At 34.1% G+C, this 22,085-nt stretch overlaps 1 protein-coding gene across 4 annotated transcripts in view; it reads left to right on the forward strand.

The window, feature by feature from the left end:
- Window positions 1-22,085, forward strand: part of ERCC6L2 (ERCC excision repair 6 like 2) — a 149,008-nt gene that overhangs the window by 74,652 nt on the left and 52,271 nt on the right. For all 4 annotated transcript variants that reach the window (XM_032635223.1, XM_032635225.1, XM_032635224.1 and 1 more), the window contains exons 10-12: window positions 1,270-1,341; window positions 1,960-2,105; window positions 12,804-12,899. In XM_032635223.1, the coding sequence (XP_032491114.1) occupies window positions 1,270-1,341; window positions 1,960-2,105; window positions 12,804-12,899 (314 nt within the window). The remainder of the gene's footprint in view (window positions 1-1,269; window positions 1,342-1,959; window positions 2,106-12,803; window positions 12,900-22,085) is intronic.

The raw sequence follows: 22,085 nt of genomic DNA on the forward strand, positions 1-22,085 counted from the left end.
TTATTCATCAGCCAAATATATCACCCTAATGCAGTATGTTAATAATAAGGGAAACTGTTCAGGGAAGAGGCCGAAGTGGGGGGAGGGAGGGAGGGAATCTGTGGGAGTTCTCTGTATACTCAGTTCTTCTGTAAATCTAAAATTGCTCTAAAATATAAAATATATTAATTTTAAAATGTTAATGAATTATGTGAAATTCAAATGCACATGCTTTATTCAGTTATTTTATTAAAAAATAAAGCTAATACAATTAAAATTTACTTTATATGTTCTCCAAGTATCAAAATAATGTTTACCTGATCTGTGACATTTTTATTTACCATTTGCTTGGTTGTCTGAGTAGCTTTTTTTTTTTTTTTTAACTCCACAGCTTTTTTTTTTTTGAGAGATTGTTGCGTAGAGGTCAGAGTTAGCACAATGTCTTTTCTTGCTCAACTATTAAGAATTTTATATTGAGTATAAATTTTTTTATTTAAAAGTTTAAATGTTTATCATTTAATAAATAAAATTAGCTGTTTATTGTATAGTTCAGTAAAACCTTATACTTAGTAGAGAAAATTCCTTTTCTTTCCTTTGTGGTTTGCTTTTCCACAGTGTTCTGGAGCTGTCATTGCCAGAGTAGAAATGCCTTTTTAAAAATAACAGTACTACTCTCATACACAGGTTTTGGATTATTTGTTTCCTTCCTAAAAGCGCTGCATATGGGGGCAAATTATTGGCATTTTGAGGTCAAAATCAAATCTGAAATTCAGGGCTTACTGTAAATAGAGAAACGGGAGAAAATGAGAAGAGGTGTATATCTGACTGATTATTCTGAGAAAATAAATATCAGAACTTTTAGAACCTAGGTGAAATTAAACACATTTTATTATATCTATCTAGAGAAAACTTAAATACTTCCTAAAAGGAATGCTGCTCTGTAATTTAGTTTCTGAACATATTGTAGGTATAAATAAAGTGTATTTTGGAAATTAAATTAATCCATTTAAATGCATCCCATAATCTAAAATGCTTCCTTTTTATTAAAACCAGATGAGATGAAATAAAAGTCTTTGAGAACTTTACCTCATTATTAACAATATGATGATGAATTTCATGTAATATCTAATACTTTATTTCTCTAACTTGGAAAATATGAAGGGAATTATAAAAGATAACAGATTATATTGTATAAAAGTAATTTTTAAGGAAATTTCAAGTGATGTTTATATGTATATAGTATACTTTTTGTTGAAACTGGTTCACTGATGTTCTCTGGTTCCCTTCCAGGTCCTTCAGCAGCTTTTAAACCGTTGTAGGCAAAACAAAGATAAAGTTCTTCTTTTCTCCTTTTCCACCAAGGTGAGTTTTGTCTGAAGCATATTCTTGATTGGCTCAACCCTAATTCCTGAGGCATAAAGTCTAAGAGATAAAACAGCATCCAGCCACATTTACTATCTTATGTATCTTCTGTAGGAAATGGTAATGAGGTAAGAAATTTTAAAAGAGATACTAAAATTTCAATTATATCAGAGTTGCTTATTGTCAAATAGCAAACTCAAAGATAGATTTCTAATTCTCTGTTGATGTTTTTGTTAATAATTAAAGTGTTCTTTAAGACACTTAAGAAATTTTAGAATGTGGAAAATAGCAAAAATAATGTAATATATTTACATAAATGAGTTAGCCAATACTTTTCTTTTTATTCCGTTTTAATTTAAAAAACTAAAAATTGATTTTTTTCCCCTGAAAGATTGATTTTTTTCTTTTTTTAAAACAAAGGTTACTGAACACTAAAGTCAGTTTCAGTATAATAGGAAGATATATGTGAGTCAGAAATTAGAAAAGTATTTGTTGCTCTTGTAATTATAAGAAATTGTGACCAGCAATATTAATACTTAGTAAAGCTCATCTCTATAATGGTATGAAACTTATTAAACCATGAATTTGTCTTTGCACGTCTCTGTATCTTTCCTTTAGTTGCTCGATGTGCTGCAGCAATACTGTATGGCATCTGGGCTTGATTACCGACGACTTGATGGAAATACAAAATCAGAGGAAAGAATCAAGATTGTGAAAGAGTTCAACAGTACACAAGATGTTAACATTTGCCTTGTCTCCACAATGTAAGAAAATAAAATTTGATAACTTGATTTTTATCTAATTGCTTTTAAGATTTAAGGTAATCTTTAAACTATTACTGGATTTTCAGTGGTTATGCTAGTATTGCTTTGTTTCATTTAGCTTTAAGAAGAAGCAACAAAAATGCTGTTAATTTTGACTGAAATAACAATATCTTGAGTTTTATCTAAACTTTTCTCTCAGTTCCCTTATCACTGAATTCTCTTTATATGTCTGGCTTTATTTTATTTATTTATTTTTTTTTGCGGTACGCGGGCCTCTCACTGTTATGGCATCTCCCGTTGCAGAGCACAGGCTCCGGATGCACAGGCTCAGCGGCCATGGCTCACGGGCCTAGCCGCTCTGCGGCATGCGGGGTCCTCCTGGACCGGGGCTCGAACCCGTGTCCCCTGCCGATGAAGGCGGACTCTCAACCACTGTGCCACCAGGGAAGCCCTGGCTTTATTTTTTTTAAATCCAAAAAATGGATGTTTCCTCAGAAATTTTCTGTACTGTTTTGACTCATGTCTTGTGGTTAGAGCAATCAGACTTAATTGCATAATCAAGTTATTAATCAAATAGCTGAGAATGATAGGCAGCAGTGGTTTTCGAACTGTGATCAGGGAGCTCTTGAGAACCCACAGTACTTAGTGGGCCAGGAGTTTCCCTCCTCTGTCTCTACCTGGTCTCAAGCAGAGCAGCTCAACATTTATAGGTTTTATAAAAGTTAAATCAGATTCAGTTATGAATCTCTCAATAAACTTTTTAAGAAATACACTCACTTTAGAGAAAGATTTGATATAAACACCTAAGATTAATCCCTTTTGGGGGGTAACAAATCTGTAACTTTCAACATCTAGATGTGCTTCCACTATCTTTCAAAAAGAATTTTAAAGGACTTTTATTTATTTATTTATTTATTTATTTATTTTAAATTGAAGTATAGTTGACTTACAGTGTCATTTGTGTTAGTTTCAAGTGTACAGCACAGTGATTCAGTTATATATATACACATATATGTGTGTGTGTATATATATATATATATATATATATTCTTTTTCAGATTCTTTTCCCTTATAGGTTATTACAAAATACTGAGTATAGTTCCCTGTGCTATAGAGTAGATCCCTGTTGGTTATGTGTCTTATCTCTAGTAGCATATATATGTTAATCCCATCGTCCATCGTCTTAATATATCCCTCCCCTCCCTTTCTCTGTGAGTCTCTTTCTCTTTGGAAAGTTCATTTGTATCCTTTTTTTTAGATTCCACATGTAAGTGATATCATATGATATTTATCTTTCTCTGTCTGGCTTACTTCACTTAGTATGATAATGTCAAGGTCCGTCCATGTTGCTGCAAATGGCAGTATTTCATTCTTTTTTATCGCTGAGTAATATTCCATTGTGTGTGTATATTATATATATATATATATACCACATCTTTATCCATTCATCTGTTGATGGACAGTTAAGCTGCTTCCATTTCTTGGTTATTGTAAATAGTGCTGCAGTTAACACTGGGGTGCATGTATCTTTTCAAATTATAGTTTTCTCTGGATATATGCCCAGGAGTGAGATTGCAGGATCATATGGTAGCTCTATTTTAGTTTCTTAAGGAACCTCCATACTGTTTTCCATAGTGGCTGTACCAATTTACATTCCCACCAACGGTGTAGGAGGGTTCCCTTTTTTCCATGCCCTCTCCAGCATTTATTATTTGTAGACTTTTTGATGATGGCCATTCTGACTGGAGTGAGGTGATACTTCATTGTAGTTTCGATTTGCATTTCTCTAGTAATTAGTGATGTTGAGCATTTTTTCATGTGACTGTTGGCCATCTGTATGTCCTCTTTGGAGAAATGTCTGTATAGATCTTCTGCCCATTTTTTGATTGGGTTGTTTTTTGATATTGAGCTGTATAAGCTGTTTGTATATTTTAGAAAGTAATCTCAAGGGACTTTTAAAATAAACATATAAAATACAAAAAATGGAAAACTAAGTCAAAATAAAAATTACTTTGGGAACTCTCTGGCAGTCCAGTGGTTAAGACTTGGCACTTTCTTTGTCATGGCCTGGGTTCAATCCCTGGTCAGGGAACTAAGGTCCCACAAGCTGCACGGCATGGTCAAAAAAAAAAAGAAAAAAGAAAAAAAAATTACTTAAAATGAGGAATCAAGTGTTATATATGATGAGTGAGCTATTTAACTGTTGAGCACTAAAATTCTTGAATTCTTGCAACTAAGGCCCAAGCAGAGAAGCTCTAGATTTCCATTTTCCTGTGAATGAATTCAAGAAGTAATTTCACACATAAGTCCTTAAATACAAAGTATTAAATGACATAGAATCTTGTCTTGAGCTAAGTTTTATAAGACACACATAAGCATTCTTATTTTTTAAATAATGTTTTTTTAAAGTAATATCTGCAAATCAATCAATGTGATATACCACATTAACACATTGAAGAATAAAAATCATATGGTCATCTCAATAGATGAAGAAAAAGAGTTTGACAAAATTCAACATCCATTTACCATAAAAACTCTCAGCAAAGTGGGTATACAGGGAACATACATCAACATCATAAAGGCCATATATGAAAAACCCACAGCTAATAATATACTCAATGGTAAAAAGCTGAAAACTTTTCCTATAAGGTCAGGAACAAAAGAAGGATGCCCAGTTCTCACCAATTCTATTTAACATGGTACAGTGATTCCTAGCCACAGAAATCAGATAAGAAAGATTAAAAGGCGTACAAATTGGAACAGAAGAAGCAAAATTGTCAGTATTTGCAGATGTCATGATTCTACATATAGAAAACCCTAAAGACACTACCAAAAAACTATTAGAACTAATAAATAAATTCAGTAAAGTTGCAGGACACAAACTTAACATACAGAAATCTGTTGCATTACTATACCAAATAACGAACTATCAGAGAAATTAAGGAAACAATTGTATTTACAGTTGTGTCAAAAAGAATATAATAACTACGAATAATTTTAACTAAGGAGGTAAAAGATATGTACACTGAAAACTATAACACAAATATGAAAGAAGTTGAAGACAACACAAATAAATGTAAAGATATACCATGTTAATGGATTGGAAGAATTAACATTGTTAAAATTTCCATATAACCCAAAGCAATCTTCATATTCAATACAATCCCTATCAAAATACCCATGGCATTTTTCACAGAACAGATAGTCCTAAAATTTGTATGGAACCACAAAAGATCCCAAATTGCTAAAGCATCTTGAGAAAGAAGAACGAAGCTAGAGGTGTTATGCTTCCTGATTTCAGAATCAAATGTCTGGTATACAAAGCTATAATAATCAAACAACATGGTACTGGTACAAAACCAGACACATGGATCAATGGAACAGAGTAGAGAGCGCAGAAATAAACCCACACTTACATGGTCAATTAATCTATGACAAAGGAGCCAAGAATATACAGTGGGGAACAGACAGTCTCTTCAAAAATGATATTGAGAAAATTGGACAGATACATGAAAAAGAATGAAAGTAGACCGTTTTCTAACCCCACATGCAAAAATAAGCTCAAAGTGGATTAAACTTTTAATGTTAGACCTGAAACCATGAAAGTCCTGGAAGAAAATATAAGTAGTACACTACTGGGCATCGATCTTAGTAATATTTTTTGGATCTGTCTGGGCAAGGACAACAAGAGCAAGAATAAACAAATGTGACTACATCAAACTAAAGAGCTTTGGCACAGTGAAGGAAACCATCAATGAAATGAAAAGGCAACCTACTGAATAGGAGAAGATAACTGTAAATGGTATGTTCAATAAGGGGTTAATATTCAAAATATATAAGGAACTCATAAAACTCAATATCAAAAAAAAAATCCAATTAAGAAATCAGCAGAGGACCTGAATAGACATTTTCAAAGAAGACATACAGATGTCCAACAGGCACATGAAAAGGTGCTTAACATCACTAATCTTCAGGGAAATGCAGATCAAATCAAAAAGAGGTTATCACCTCTTGTCTGTTATCAAACAGACAAGAAATAACAAGTGTTGATGAGGATGTGGGGAGAAGGGAACCATTGTGCACTGTTTGTGGGAATGTAAACTGATACAGTTACTATGGAAACCAGTATGGAGGTTCCTCAAAAAATTAAAAATAGAACTATCATACAATCTAGCAATTCCACTCCTGGACATTTACCTGAAGAAAATGCAAAACACTAATTTGAATAGATATATGTATCCCAATGTTCATTGCAGCAGTATTCAGAATAGCTAAGATATGGAAGCAACCTAAGTGTCCATTGATAAATGAAGTGGATAAAGATTACACACACACACACATATATATACACAATGGAATATTACTTAGCCATAAAAAGAATGAAATCTTGCCATTTGTGACAACATGGATGGACCTAGAGGTATAATCTAAGTGAAATAAGATGGAGAAAGACTAGTACCATATGATTTCACTTATACGTGGTATCTAAAAGACAAAACAAAAGAACAAACATAGCAAAACAGAAACAGACTCATAGATACAGAGAACAAGCTAGTGGTTGCCGGGGGAAAGGGGTGAGATAGGTGAAGGGGTTTGAAAGGTACAAAATAAAGAAGTCATGGCAATGCAATGTATAGCATAGGAATATATTCAATTTTTTAAAAAGTCTTATTTATATGTTTCAAATCTAGCTGATCAGTTTTACATATATTTTGTTTTTTATGATTTCTAGCTTTTTTATTTCTTTAGTAATTTTAGTCATTTTTAAAAATATCTTTTTGAATGGTATTTTTGTTCTATTAACTCCTGTGCTTGGGGGGTGCTAATCCTTCTATTTGTTCTTCCCTCTGGCTTTTGCTTATGGTAGATGGTTTCTTCACACATTTTGTAATTTTTTATTTTGAGCTTATCTTCAGTGGAGCTTCTTTCCTCTGTGGAAATCTTTTGGAGACTGGTTGTAGGAGTTCTCCATTACTGTGATTTTACTTTGACTTCTTTGTTAGGCATCCCAAGCAGGACAAGAGAAGTTTTGGATTCCTGTTTCCCTGTGACTGAATTCAAAGAGTGATTTGTTACCGAAGTCCTTACATTTGTTACCTAAAGAACCTTACAAGGCATAATAAATCCATTCTTTAGCTATGTTTTTCAAAAGACATATGCTCAGTTTTTGTTTTCCTTGTTTTGCAAAAATTTATATTTAATTTCTAGGTGTTGAAACAAAAGAGTTTCACACTGGCTCAGCCCATCATTTTTGCCAGAATCCTAATTCTTCATTATCTTTTAGTTTATCAGCTTTAAACAGCTTGGACTCTTTGTTATGTTAGAGGAGGATTTAGTTTACTTACACTCCTCCCTCCCCATTTTCCACACACTCTTTACTATTTTTATTTTTATTATTTGTCTATAAATTACTTTTTTAACCTGAAATAATATACTTCAATCTTTGATTTTTAGTCCAGCAACTTTCTACAGTATCTTTTAAGTACTTGTAATGTGTGGTATTAGCATTAGCACACATCCACCCTTTCTTCTACTCTTGTCACCTGTACATATCATTTGTCAGCTTTTTTTTTTTTTTTTTTTTTTTTTTTGCGGTACGCAGGCCTTTCACTGTTGTGGCCTCTCCATTTGCGGAGCACAGGCTCCGGACGCGCAGGCTCAGTGGCCATGGCTCACGGGCCCAGCCACTCTGCGGCATGTGGGATCTTCCCGGACCGGGGCATGAACCCGTGTCCCCTGCATCAGCAGGCGGACTCTCAACCACTGCGCCACCAGGGAAGCCCTCGTCTGTCAGCTATTTTAACAAATAACTTTGTACGCCAGAATATATAGAAAGTAAATTTTATGTTATCTTTGAATATCAGCAAATGTCTTTTATGTGCTCTGTCACTTGCTACTTTGGCCAACTGTAGAATTCTAGATTGAAAATAATTTCTTCTCAGATCTTTGTGGTATTACAACATTGTTTTCTGGTATTTAGTGTTGCTGAATTTTTGTCTATTGCCAATCTGATTCTCCTTCCTCTTTGTGAACTCACAAGAGTTTCTCTTCATCTGTTGTATTCTGAAATTTCACAGTGATATTTGAGTCTTGGTCTGGGGTTTTAGTTCATTTATTTTGCTGGGCATAATCTGAGGGCTTGTATTTTTCAACTCTGGAAAATTCTCTTTGATTATTTCTTTGACGATGGCTTCTCTTCCATTTCCTTTGGTATTTCTCTCAGACACTAGGTTATCTGATTTTAGGGCTCCTACAATGATTCTTTTTTTTTTTTCTGGCCGCACTATGCAGCTCATGGGATCTAGTTCCCCGACCAGGGATTGAACCCAGGCCCTTCTCTGTGAAAGCTCGGAGTCCTTACCACTGAACAGCCAGGGAATTCCCCTACAATGATTCATTAAACCTCTGAACTTGGACTCTTACTTCATATTTTTATCTTTTTTGCTCTATATTCTGAAAAATGTCATTTTCTGATGTTATTATTTTATTTTAAATAAGTGATTTTGTCCTTTTTTTTTTAAGCCCTTGTTCTCTGAATTATCTTTATTCTGAAATGTCAACACCTTAAAGCTTTGCTTTCCATAATCATCTCATTCAATTAATTAAGGAAGTGTTATCTGGCATTTTTCCTTGGGTTGGGATTTTTATTGTAATCACTGAATTTATAAATGACTTTGGAGAAAAGTGACATTTTAATGCTATCGAACCTTCCTATCTACGAACATGGTATCTCTTATATTTAGGTTTCTCAGAAGTATTTGTTCAAGTGACTACTTCATTCGACCTTTTATACTAGTTAATACATAACAGTAATATTTAATTCATTGACAGAATTTTTTTGTGGAATATTAAGATATGGTTAAAATATATATTTTTACATATTTATTGACACAAAATAGAATGTGGAAGACTTAAGGAATGAATAGCCTGCATGTTTATTAGCAATCTATCTTAATACCATTCTTCAGCTTGAACAGGGCTATAGTCTAAATATTTTATTGCTTAAGGAGTAAGCCTTTGCTGTTATCCATATGAGAGGAGTGATATGTTTGAAAGTTTATGATTCTGAGTTGTATTATCGTCAAATAGAGACTCATCTGATCTCTAGAGATAGAGTTTAGAGATTATTTTTTTCTTTAAAGGAAACATTGCCTCTGCTTTAACTCGGACAGTCTTAAGTTGTAACTTCAGAAAATCTTTGAAGATTGTTACCTCAAGTGGTGACCTTCCTGTGACTCATTTAGGGCATCTGAAATAAATTCATGCATATCTTACTGACAAGAAGCTAACTGAACAGTTGACTAGACTTACTTTTGGTGTTAAGTGTTAGAAAATACTTCTTGATTTCCAATTTTATTTTGATTATAACTGGTTGATTTTTCACATAACTAGTCTAATTATATAATCTTATGAACCTTGTTTCTTCAGAATTTTCCCCATCACCATAGTAGGCAGATAAACTTCTAACTTCTCTTCTACTTGTTGGGTATCTAAATCCCACCCACTCCCGTAATTTACCCATTTTTTTAATCCTTTCCCAAACTTCCTCTTTATCCCACCTAACTTCTTTCTTTGAGTTTAAGTCTCTGTGACATCTTTATGCTGTTGCCTCTAATAAATAATTTTCCAAAGGAGAAAATTCAATTTCTATTGAATATTGAACAAGTCACGATGCTTGGGTTTGAATCCAGACACTGGCCACCTCAGAGACCTTGAGCAAGTTAATCGGTATTTCAGATTCTTAATTTTCTCATCTGTGAAATGAGAATAATAGTTAGCTCATAGAGCTGTGTTGAGGATGAAAGAATAGAATATATGAAAATATCTTGCACCATTCCTGGTATATAGTAGATGCTCAATAAATGTTAATTTTTTTTCTATTTTGATAGAAACTGTATAAGAGAAGATTATTAACATTTTCCCTCCCTGGATGGTTAGTATCTAGTGTAAAGCATTATCTAAGTGTGAGTTACATGATGGTCTAAGCATCTGAAAAGGGAAAATCAGCAAGAGAAAGCCTCAGTGAAGGCTTTGAAGATTGAGATTAGAAAAACGAAGAAAATGATTTTATTATTGGATATTAATTTTACCTTCCCTTTAAAAAATACAAAATTTTATCATTATTATATAAAAAAATAATTATTAAGTGTACGGTGTTTAGACCCAGAAAATTCAAAACATGAGAAGATAACAGTTATTTTTAGGTAAAATCTAATATGCTATGCAGGCAGCTGAAATCTTTAACTCAGTAGACAAGCATTTTATGTATTCAGTTTTGCTAAAAGATACATTTAGAAAAGATATCTTTAGAAATAAACTTCATTCCAAAATGAATTATTTGTATTCTGACATGTTTTGACTGATAGAAAAATGAATCTATCAAATCCATTAAGCAATATCATATTTTAAAAACTGTCAAAATATACATATATCTTTCGTGGTTTCTTTTCATTATATCTTTTAACCACAGGTCAATTAAATGAAGATAAAGCTTTGGCTTTCCAAAGAATTGAGGGGTTTTAAACAGGAATGGCATACTTAGTTTTCTATATTCTGTGCTTAGAATTATTTTATGTAATGTGGGAATGGATTTAAGGTCTGAGGTAAGGGAAGACAGGAAGCCACTGAAGTAATACATACAGGTGTGACATAAAAGCTTGACCTAGGGCAAGTGAAAATAGGAATGGAGACAGGACTCGTGAAAAAAACATTTTTGAGGTAAATTTGACAGGACTAGATATTGGTTGACTTTTTAGTTGTTTTATTTTATCTTTCCTCTAAGTCTGTTGGTGACAAATTCTCTTAGTTTTCCTTAATCTGAGAATGTCATGATTCCCCTTTCATTCCTGAAGGATATTCTTGCTGGATATAGAATTCTGGGTTGATAGTTCTTTGAGCACTTGAAAATGTACTGCTTCCTCCTGGCCACCTTGGTTTCTAATGAGAAATCCACTGTCATTTGATGTTACCTTAAAAGTTGTGTATCATTTCTCTCTGACTGCTTTCAAGAGTTTTTCTTTGTCTTTTGTTTGCAGAAGTTTAATTATGCTGTATTTTAGCATAGGTTTCTTTGGGTTTATCATTCTGGGAGTTCATGCAACTTTCTGCATTCTGTAAGTTTATCTCTTTTCCCAAATTTGGGAAGTTTTCAGTTATATTTCTTTCAATATTTTTTCAGTCTCACTCTCTCTTTTCTCCCAGGACTACAATGATAGAAGTGTTAGCTCTTCTGTTACTGTCCCTCAGGCCTCTAAGAATGTGGGTTTTTTTTTTTCAGTATATTTTCTTTCTGTTGTTCAGATTGGGTAAATATCAATAATATTGAACTGCTCTTATGTTTATTGATTCTATCATCTGTCATCTCCACTGTACTATCAAGTCCATCCAGCAAATTTTGTAATTCAGTAATTTTTCAATTCTAAAATTTTCATTTGGTATCCTCTCTTTCTTTGCTGAGACTTTCTATTTTTAATTGTTTCAAGCATATTTGTAATTATTTTTTGAAGCATTTTTATTGTGGCTGCATTAAAATCCTTGTCAGATAATTCCTACATCTGTTTCTTTGCAGTGTTGTCATATGTTAATTGTCTTTTCTTATAGAAATGGAGATTTTCCTAGACCTTGGTAAGACTAGTAATTTTTTATTGTATGCTCGACATTTTGAGTATTATGTTATGAAACGCTGTATCTTATTTAAAACTTCTGTTTTACCCAGACACCATGCCAGCCACATGGGCTGGAAATCCGTATCTCTTGCTTGGCCTCTGTTGACACCCTGAGTTTGAGGCACTTCATTGCTATTTCTCCATGGCTTCCACCCACACTACAGAGGGGCCTGGTTATAGCTGGGCAGAAATGAAAAGTTCCGGCTCCTCAATCAATCTTCTCTGACACCACCCGAGTGAGAATGAGAGGTACCTCATTACTGTCAAAGGTGGAATTTAGTCTCCTCACTTAGCCTTTGCTGACCAGGTTAGGGTTGGAGCCACAGATTTTTTTTCTGTGGTGTTTGCAAGAAAGAATAGGCTGTTCATTATCTAACATTTTTCTGTCTTAAAACTCTGTATCTTTCCTGGTTCTTTGGCTAAAGGAAGAAGGCTTTTCTTGGGGCTTTTTTGGTCTATGACTGTTGGCTGCTGGCATTTCCAGTTCACTGGCTTCTCCAGAACCCAATCTGGGATATATTAGGCAAAAATAAAGCCAGGGAACTCACTGCCATGTCATTCCTTAGGTTTTTGTGGTCTCTAGCCAATCTGTGTTCTCTCTACCTTTCATAATCTTGTGTTTTATTTTATATATAATGCCCAGGGTTTTTAGCTGTACTTAATGGGAGGAATAAGGAGAAGCACATTTTTTTAAAGTGTGTATATTTATTTAGCTGGAGTATACTAGCAGTTTTTAAAACTTATGTTAGGAAAATCTTCGAGAATAGTATTTGAGTATCCAAAAAAATGTAAAAACCAGCACAACCTACTTACATGGTCTCTAATGCTCAAATTTCTTAGGGATATTCTAGAGTGGTACAAAAAAAAATTGTTCCATAGCTGTTTTACTTGTGGCATATTGTGTTTTAATCACCTTACTTTTATAATGTTAATGTAATATTGTATTGATTTGGTTATAGAAACTTGGCATAATTGAGTTAGAAAGCCAAATTTATTTTTGCTGTTTTAATGTGCTCTTTTCTGTTTACTCCAGGGCTGGTGGACTAGGCCTCAATTTTGTTGGTGCCAATGTGGTGATATTATTTGATCCTACATGGAATCCAGCCAATGATCTTCAAGCAATTGACAGGTACAATGGTGACAGAATTTAAAGTGACCTGCAAATACTTTTAATCTAAAAATGCTCCTGAATTTTTTAGGTTGCTTACAATATGACTGTCATTAGAACATAGGGAAGACCTTGTAAAAAAATTTTAAGCATTTATTTAAGATAACCCTGAACTTCTGAATCCAAATGGCAGGCTGATAATAGCCATTAACTTTCCATTCATCTCAAAATCCCATTATTGTGACAAGATTAATTTAGAAGAAAGAATAAATCCCCAGTACTGCAGGAAAATAGAAAGGTCACTACTAGTAGATCAGAAGTTTTGAGAAACTCGTGGGAGAATTTTTATGATGAAGGAACCAGCAGAGAAAAGCAATAATCCCAAGTCAACAGGCGAGCACAGAGAAATTCAAGCGTGGGTTCAGCAACTTCAGGATATGGGAGTAGACTAAAGTACATCCTTATGGGAAATTAATTAATGTGCTGACTCTAAAACAAATTCCTCTTCCACATCTTGTACATAAAGAGGGATTAACCTATAACATGTGCTCCTTGATCAAAACTGAAAGAATCATTTCATATATTTTATAAGTAAGTGGGGAATGAGGCTGACAAAAGGTTCTTGCAGTGGATGTTTGGACCAGATCATAAAGCATTGAAACCCAGCTTTCTTATACAGTCCATTTCATCAGTGTCTTATAGTTTTCTGAGTAAAGTTCTTTTACCTCCTTAGTTAAATTTATTTCTGGATATTTTATTCTTTTTGATGTGATTGTGAATGGAATTATGTTCTTAATTTCTCTTTCTAATAGTTTATTGTTAGCATATAGAAATGCAGCAGATTTCTATTTATTAATTTTGTATCCTGCAGCCTTACCAAATTCATTGATGAGCTCTAGTAGTTTTTTGCTGGCATCATTAGAATTTTCTATGTATAGTGTCATGTCACCTGTAAACACTGACAGTTTTACTTCTTCCTCTCTAATTTGGATACTTTTATTTCTTTTTCTTGCCTAATTGCTGTGGCAAAGACTTCTAATACTATGTTGAATAAAAGTGTCCAGAGTGGGCATTCTTCTCTTGTTCCTGATCTTAGAGAAATGCTCTCAATATTTCACCATTCAGTATGTTGTTAGCTCTGGACTTATCATATATAGCCTTTATTATGTTGAGGTATGTTCCCTCTGTACTCACTTTATTGAGAGTTTTTATCATAAATTGATGTTGAATTTTTTCAAAAGCTTTTCCCACATCTATTGAGATGATAATATGGTTTTTATTCTTTAATGTGTTAACATGGTATATCACATTGATTGATTGCAGAGATTGAACCATACTTGTGTCCCTGGGATAAATCTCACTTGATCATGGTGTATGATCCTTTTTTTTTTTTTTTTACTGTTTTTTTCTCCATTTCCCTTTTTTTCTTCTAATCTTTATTGGAGTATAATTGCTTTACAAGGTTGTGTTACTTTCTGCTCTATAACAAAATGAATCAGCTATACGTATACATATATCCCCATATCCCCTCCTTGTTGCATCTCCCTCCCACCCTCCTTATCCTAACCCTCTAGGTGGTCACAAAGCACCGAGCTGATCTCCCTGTGCTATGCAGCTGCTTCCCACTAGCTGTGTTTTACATTTGGTAGTGTATATATGTCAGTGCCACTCTTTCACTTCTTCCGAGCTTACCCTTCCCCCTCCCCGTGTTCACAATTCCATTCTCTACGTCTGTGTCTTTTTTCATGTTTGCCCCTAGGTTCTTCAGAATCATTTTTTTGTTTTTTAGATTCCATGTATATATGTGTTGGCATACACTATTTGTTTTTCTCTTTCTGACTTACTTCACTCTGTATGACAGACTCTAGGTCCATCCACCTCACTACAAATAACTCATTTTTGTTTCGTTTTATGGCTGAGTAATATTCCATTGTATATATGGGCCACATCTTCTTTATCCATTCATCTGTCAGTGGACACTTAGGTTGCTTCCATGTCCTGGCAATTGTAAATAGTGCTGCAATGAACATTGGGGTACATGTGTTTTTTGAATTATGGTTTTCTCAGGGTATATGCCCAGTAGTGGGATTGCTGGGTCGTATGGTAGTTCTACTTTTAGTTTCTTAAGGAACTTCCATACTGTTCTCCACAGTGGCTGTATCAGTTTACATTCCCACCAATAGTGCAAGAGGGTTCCTTTTTCTCCACACACTCTCCAGCATTTATTGTTGTAGATTTTTTCATGTTGGCCATTCTGACCGGTGTGAGGTGATACCTCATTGTAGTTTTGATTTGCATTTCTCTAATGATTAGTGATGTTGAGCATCCTTTCATGTGTTTGTTGGCAATCTGTATGTCTTTGAAGAAATGTCTGTTTGGGTCTTCTGCCCATTTTTGGATTGGGTTCTTGTTGTTTTTTGATATTGGAGCTGCGTGAGCTGGAGATTAATCCTTTGTCAGCTGCTTCATTTGCAAATGTTTTCTCCCATTCTGAGGGTTGTCTTTTCGTCTTGTTTATGGTTTCTTTTGCTGTGCAAAAGCTTTTGAGTTTCATTAGGTCCCATTTGTTTACATTTGTTTTTATTTCCACTTCTCTAGGAGGTAGGTAAAAAGAATGTTGTTGTGATTTATGTCATAGAGTGTTCTGCCTATGTTTTCCTCTAAGAGGTTTATAGTGTCTGGCCTTACATTTAGGTCTTTAATCCATTTTGAGTTTACTTTTCTGTATGGTGTTACAGAGTGTTGTAATTTCATTCTTTTACATGTAGCTGTCCAGTTTTCCCAGCACCACTTACTGAAGAGGCTGCCTTTTCTCCATTGTATATTCTTGCCTCCTTTATCAAAGATAAGGTTACCATATGTGCATGGGTTTGTCTCTGGGCTTTCTCTCCTGTTTCATTGATCTATATTTCTGTTTTTGTGCCAGTATCATACTTTCTTGATTACTTTAGCTTTGTAGTATAGTCTGAAGTCAGGGAGCCTGTTTCCTTCAGCTCTGTTTTTCTTTCTCAAGATTGCTTTGTCTATTTGGGGTCTTTTGTGTTTCCATACAAATTGTGAAAATTTTTGTTCTAGTTCTGTGAAAAATGCCATTGGTAGTTTGCATTGAATCTGTAGATTGCTTTGGGGAGTATAGTTATTTTCACAATGTTGATTCTTCCAATCCAAAAACATGGTATATCTCTCCATCTGTTTATATCATCTTTAATTTCTTTCATCAGTGTCTTATAGTTTTCTGTACAGGTCTTTTGTCTCCTTAGGTAGGTTAATTCCTAGATATTTTATTCTTTTTGTTGCAATGGTAAATGGGAGTGTTTCCTTAATTTCTCTTTCAGATTTTTTGTCAATAGTGTATAGGAATACAAGAGATGTCTGTGCATTAATTTTGTATCCTGATACTTTACCAGATTCATTGATTAGCTCTAGTAGTTTTCTGGTAGCATCTTTAGGATTCTCTATGTATAGTATCATGTCATCTGCAAACAGTGACAGCTTTACTCCTTCTTTTCCGATTTGTATTCCTTTTATTTCTTTTTCTTCTCTGATTGCTGTGGCTAAAACTTCTAAAACTATGTTGACTAATAGCGGTGAGAGTGGGCAACCTTGTCTTGTTCCTGATCTTGGTGGAAATGGTTTCGGTTTTTCACCATTGAGAATGATGTTGGCTGTGGGTTTGTCATATATGGTCTTTATTATGTTGAGGTAAGTTCCCTCTATGCCTACTTTCTGGAGAGTTTTTATCATAAATCGATGTTGAATTTTGTCAAAAGCTTTTTCTGCATCTATTGGGATGATCATATGGTCTTTATCCTTCTGTTTGTTAATATGTTGTATCACATTGATTGATTTTTATATATTGATCAATCCTTGCATTCCTGGGATAAACCCCACTTGATCATGGTGTATGATCCTTTTAATGTGCTGCTGGATTCTGTTTGCTAGTATTTTGTTGAGGATTTTTGCATCTGTGTTCATCAGTGATATTGGCCTGTAGTTTTCCTTCCTTGTGACATCTGTCTGGTTTTGGTATCAGGGTGATGGTGGCCTTGTAGAATGAGTTTGGGAGTGTTCCTCCCTCTGCTATATTTTGGAAGAGTTTGGGAAGGATAGGTGTTAGCTCTTCTCGAAATATTTGATAGAATTCGCCTTGAAGCTCTCTGTTCCTAGGCCTTTTTTTGTTGGAATATTTTTTATCACAGTTTCAATTTCATTGCTTATGATTGGTGTTTATGATCCTTTTAATGTACTGTTGAATTCAGTTTGCTACATTTTGTTGAGGATTTTTGCATCTAAGTTCATCGGTGATATTAGCCTGTAACTTTATTTTTTTATGATATCTTTGTATGGTTTTGGTATCAGGGCAATGCTGGCCTCATAAAATGAACTTGAAAGTGTGCTTTAGCAATTTTTTTGGAATAGTTTGAGAAGGATATTGTTAATTCTTCTCTAAATGTTTGTTGAATTCAACTGTGAAGCTGTCTGGTCCTACACTTTTTTGTTGGTAGTTTTGTGATTACTGATCCAATTTTATTATTGGTAATTAGTCTGTTTAAAATTTCTGTTTGTTCCTGGTTCAGTCTTGGGAGATTATTCATTTCTAGGAATTTGTTCATTTCTTCTAAGTTGTTCACTTTATTGGCATAAAATTGTAGTAATCTTTTATGATCCTTTGTATTTCTGTGGTATCAGTTGTAACTTTTTCATTTCGGATTTGATTGATTTAAGTCTTCTCTCTTTTCTTGAAGAATCTGGCTAAAGGTTTATCAACCTTTGTTATCGTTTTGAAGAACCAGCTCTTAGTTTCATTGACCTGTTTTTTTTTCTTTTTTTTTTTTTGTGGCACGCGGACCTCTCACTGTTGTGGCCTCTCCCATTGCGGAGCACAGGCTCCGGACGCGCAGGCTCAGCGGCCATGGCTCACGTGCCCAGCCGCTCCGCAGCATGTAGGATCTTCCCGGACCAGGGCACGAACCTGTGTCCCCTGCATCGGCAGGCAGACTCTCAACCACTGTGCCACCAGGGAAGCCCTTTTCTTTTTTTTTTAAGTCTCTCATTTATTTCTGTTCTGATCTTTATTTCTTTCCTTCATATCTTTCAGTTTTGTTTGTTCTTTTTCTAGTTCCTTTAGGTGTAAGTTTAAGATGTTGATTTGGGTTTTTTCTTGTTTCCTGAGGTAGGCTTGTAATGCTATAAGCCTTGAAACTGCTCTTGCTCAGTCCCACAGATTTTGGATCATTGTGTTTCCATTTTCATTTGTCTCCAGGTATATTTTTATTTCTTCTCTGATTTCTTCAGTGATCCATTGGTTGTTTAGTAGCATATTGTTTAAACTCATGTGTTTGTGTTTTTGAAGGTTTTTTTTTTAATCGTTGACTTTTAGTCTCATATTGTTGTATCAGAAAAGATGATTGATATGATTCCAATCTTAAATTTACTAAGACTTGTTTGTTGCATAGCATATTGTCTATCCTGGACAGTGTTCCATGTGAACTTGAAAAAAATGTGCATTCTTCTGCTTTTGGATGGAATATTCTATATTTATCTGTTAAGTCCATCTGATAAAATATGTTGTTTAAGGCCAGTGTTTCCTGATTGATTTTCTGTCTGGATGATCTGTCCAGTAATGTCAGTTGGGTGTTAAAGTTCCCTACTATTATTGTATTACTGTCACTCTATCCCTTTATGTCTGTTAATAATTTGCTTTATGTATTTAGGTCCTCCCATGCTGGGTGCACATCCATTTACAAGTGTTATACCTTCTTCTTGAATTGATCCCTTGATCATTATGTAATGTCTTTCTTTGTCTCTTATTATAGTCTTTGTTTTACAGTCTATTTTTTCTGATATAAGTATTGCCACCCCAGTTTTCTTTTCCTTTCCATTTTCAAGGAATACCTTTTCCCATTGCCTCACTTTCAGTCTGTGTATCTTTAGCTCAAGAGTTAGTCTCTTGCAGGCAGCATATAGATGGGTCTTGTTTTTGTATCCAGTCAGCCACTCTGTGTCTTTTGATTGTAGCATCTAGTCTATATATATATATATATATTTTTTAGTCCATATATTTTTAAAGTAATTAGTGATAGCTATGTTCTCCTTTCCATTTTGTTAATTGTTTGGTGGTTGTTTTTGTAATTATTTTTGTGTCTTTCTTCTCTTCCTTGTGATTTGATGGCTATCTTTAGTGCTATGTTGGCATTCCTTTCTCTTTTTCATATGTGTTTAGATTTTTGGTTTGTGGCTACCAAAAGTTCCTCAAAAGGATAACATAAATTGCTGATCTTTCAAGTTCACATACACTTAAGAACCCTACATGTTTACTCTCCTCCCCCGCCATGTTTGCTGTTTTTGACATCAGATTTTACATCTTTTTGATTTATGTAGCCCTCAACTACTTATAATGGATATACATACACAATTTTACTACTTTTGTCTTTAAACCTTCCTACTAGCTTTATACATGGTTGATTTACTACAGTTACTGTATATTTGCCTTTACCAATGAGATATTTTTCCTTTCGTAATTTTCATATATCTAGATGTACCCTTTTCTTTTTCACATAGAAAAGTCCCTGTAACATTTCTTGGAAGCTCGTTTGGTGGTGCAGAACTCTTAGCTTTTGCTTGTCTGTAAAACTTTTGATCTCTCCATCAAATCTATATGAAAGCCTTGCCAAATAGAGTATTCTTGGTTGTAGGTTTTTCCCTTTCATCACTTTAAGTATATCATGCCACTCACTTCTGGCCCTGCAGAGTTTCTCCTGAAAAGTCAGCTGATAGCATTATGGAAGTGCCTTTGTATGTAACTTGTTGCTTTTCCTTTTGCTGCTTTTTAATATTCTCTCTTTATCTTTAATTTTTGCAGTTTTAATTGTGATGTTTCTTGGTGTGCTCCTGTTTAGGTTGATTCTGTTTTGTGCTTCCTGGACCTGGACGTCTTTCCTTTTCCAGGTTAGGGAAGTTTTCAGCTATTATGTCTTCAAATATGGTCTCTGCCCATTTCTCACTCTTCTTCTGGGACCCCTATAATGTGAATGCTAATATGCTTGATGTAGTCCCAGAAGTCTCAAACTGTCCTCCTTTCTTTTTATTCGTTTTTCTTTTATCTATTCCTTCAGTGATTTCCACTGCTGTGTCTACCAGCTCACTGATCCATTGCTCTGTATCATATGATCAACTGTTAATTCCTTCTAGTGTACTTTTAAAGTTGTATTTCTGCATTTTTAATTATTGAGATATAACTGACTTATTATAGTATTTTTTAAGTGAAGTATAGTTGATTTACAGTAATATATTAGTTTTGGGTGTACAGCATAACAATTCAGTATTTTTACAGATTATACTCCATTGAAAGTTATTACAAGATAATGGCTATAATTCCCTGTGCTATACAATATCTCCTTGTTGCTAATCTGTTTTATATACAGTAGTTTCATCTCTTAATCCCATACCTGTATCTCATCCCCATCTGCTTCCCTCTCCCCACTGGTAAGCATGAGTTTGTTTTCTATATCTGTAATTCTGTTTTTCTATATACATTCACTTGTTTTATTTTTTAGGTTTCACATATAAGTGATATCATATAGTATTTTTCTTTATCTGTCTGCCTTAATTCAGTAAGCATAATATTCTCTAGGTCCATCCATGATGCTGCAGTTGGCAGAATTTCATTCTTTTTTTTATGGCTGAATAATAATCCATTCTATATATGTACCACATCTTCTTTATCCATTTGTATGTTGATGGACACTGGATTGCTTACATATCTTGGCTATTGTAATTAATACTTCTCTGGATATTGGGGTGCATGTATCTTTCAAATTAGTGTTTTCATTTTTTCCAGATATATACACAGAAGTGGAATTGCTGGATTATAGCATAATTCTATTTTTAGTTTTTTGAGGAACCTCCATACTGTTTTCCATAGTGGCTGTACCAATTTACATTCCCACCAACAGTGTACAAGTGTTCCCTTTTCCCCACATCCTTGCCAACATTTGTTATTTGTGGTCTTTGTGATGATAGCTATTCTAAGAGGTATGAGGTGATAGCTCATTGTCGTTTTGATTTGCATTTCTCTAAAAATTAGCAATGTTGAGCATCTTTTCCTGTGCCTGTTAGCTGTGTATATGTCTTCTTAGGAAAATATCTTTTCAGCTCTTTTGCCCCATTTTTTGATTGGATTGTTTGGGTTTTTTGACATTTTTTTTTTATATTGAGTTGTATGAGCTATTTATATTTTTTGGATATTAACCCCTTGATGGTCATATCATTTGCAAATATTTTCTCCCATTCTTTAGGTTGTTGTCTTGTTTTGTCAGTGGTTTCCTTTGCTGTGCAAAAGCTTGTAAGTTTGATTAGGTCCCATTTATTTATTTTTGCTATTGTTTCTTTTGCCTTAGGAGACTGATCCAAAGACTGTTGCTAAGATTTATGTCAAAGATTGTTCTATGTTCTCTTCTAGGAGTTTTATAGTTTCAATTTTTACATTTAGGTCTTTAATCCATTTGGAGTTTATTTTTGTAGTTGGTGAGTAAATGTTCTATTCTCATTGTTTTACATGTGGCTGTCCAGTTTTCCCAGAACCACTTATTGAAGAGACTGTTTTCTCCATTGTATATTCTTGCCTTCTTTGTCATAGATTAGTTGACCATAGGTGCTTGGGTTTATTTCTGGGCTCTCTATTCTGTTCTGTTGATCTATACTAAGGAGAAATGTTAAGGAGAGAGTTTCAATTTCAAATGAAAGGACTCTAATGGTATCTCAAAGTCATAGGAAAATATAAAGTTCTCCAGTACAGGTAAGTACATAAACAAATATCAAAACCAGTATTATTATAATTTTGTCTTATAATTCTTCTCCTTGTTTTCTATAGGATTTAAAAGACAAATGCATAAAACTAATTATAAATCTGCTAATGAATACATGACATATAAAGATATAATTTATAACATCAATAAGATTAAAGGTGAAAGCAGAGCTGTAAAGGAAAATTTTTTAATGCAATTGAAATTAAGTTGGTATCAATTTAAGATAGAATAAATTTGAATCCACACAGTCTGACTTGCAGCCTGCACTTTTAACCAGCCTCTTGCCAGTGACAACTGCCCAGGAAAATAGTCAAATGAAAACCACAGAAAAATATCCATTTCTTTTTGTCTTAACAACATTTTGTTGTAATTTTGTTCTTTTTCATCTAGGCCATCAAGA

Source organism: Phocoena sinus, chromosome 6 (assembly GCF_008692025.1).
Source record: "Phocoena sinus isolate mPhoSin1 chromosome 6, mPhoSin1.pri, whole genome shotgun sequence".
In the NCBI taxonomy this organism is placed as follows: Eukaryota; Metazoa; Chordata; class Mammalia; order Artiodactyla; family Phocoenidae; genus Phocoena; species Phocoena sinus.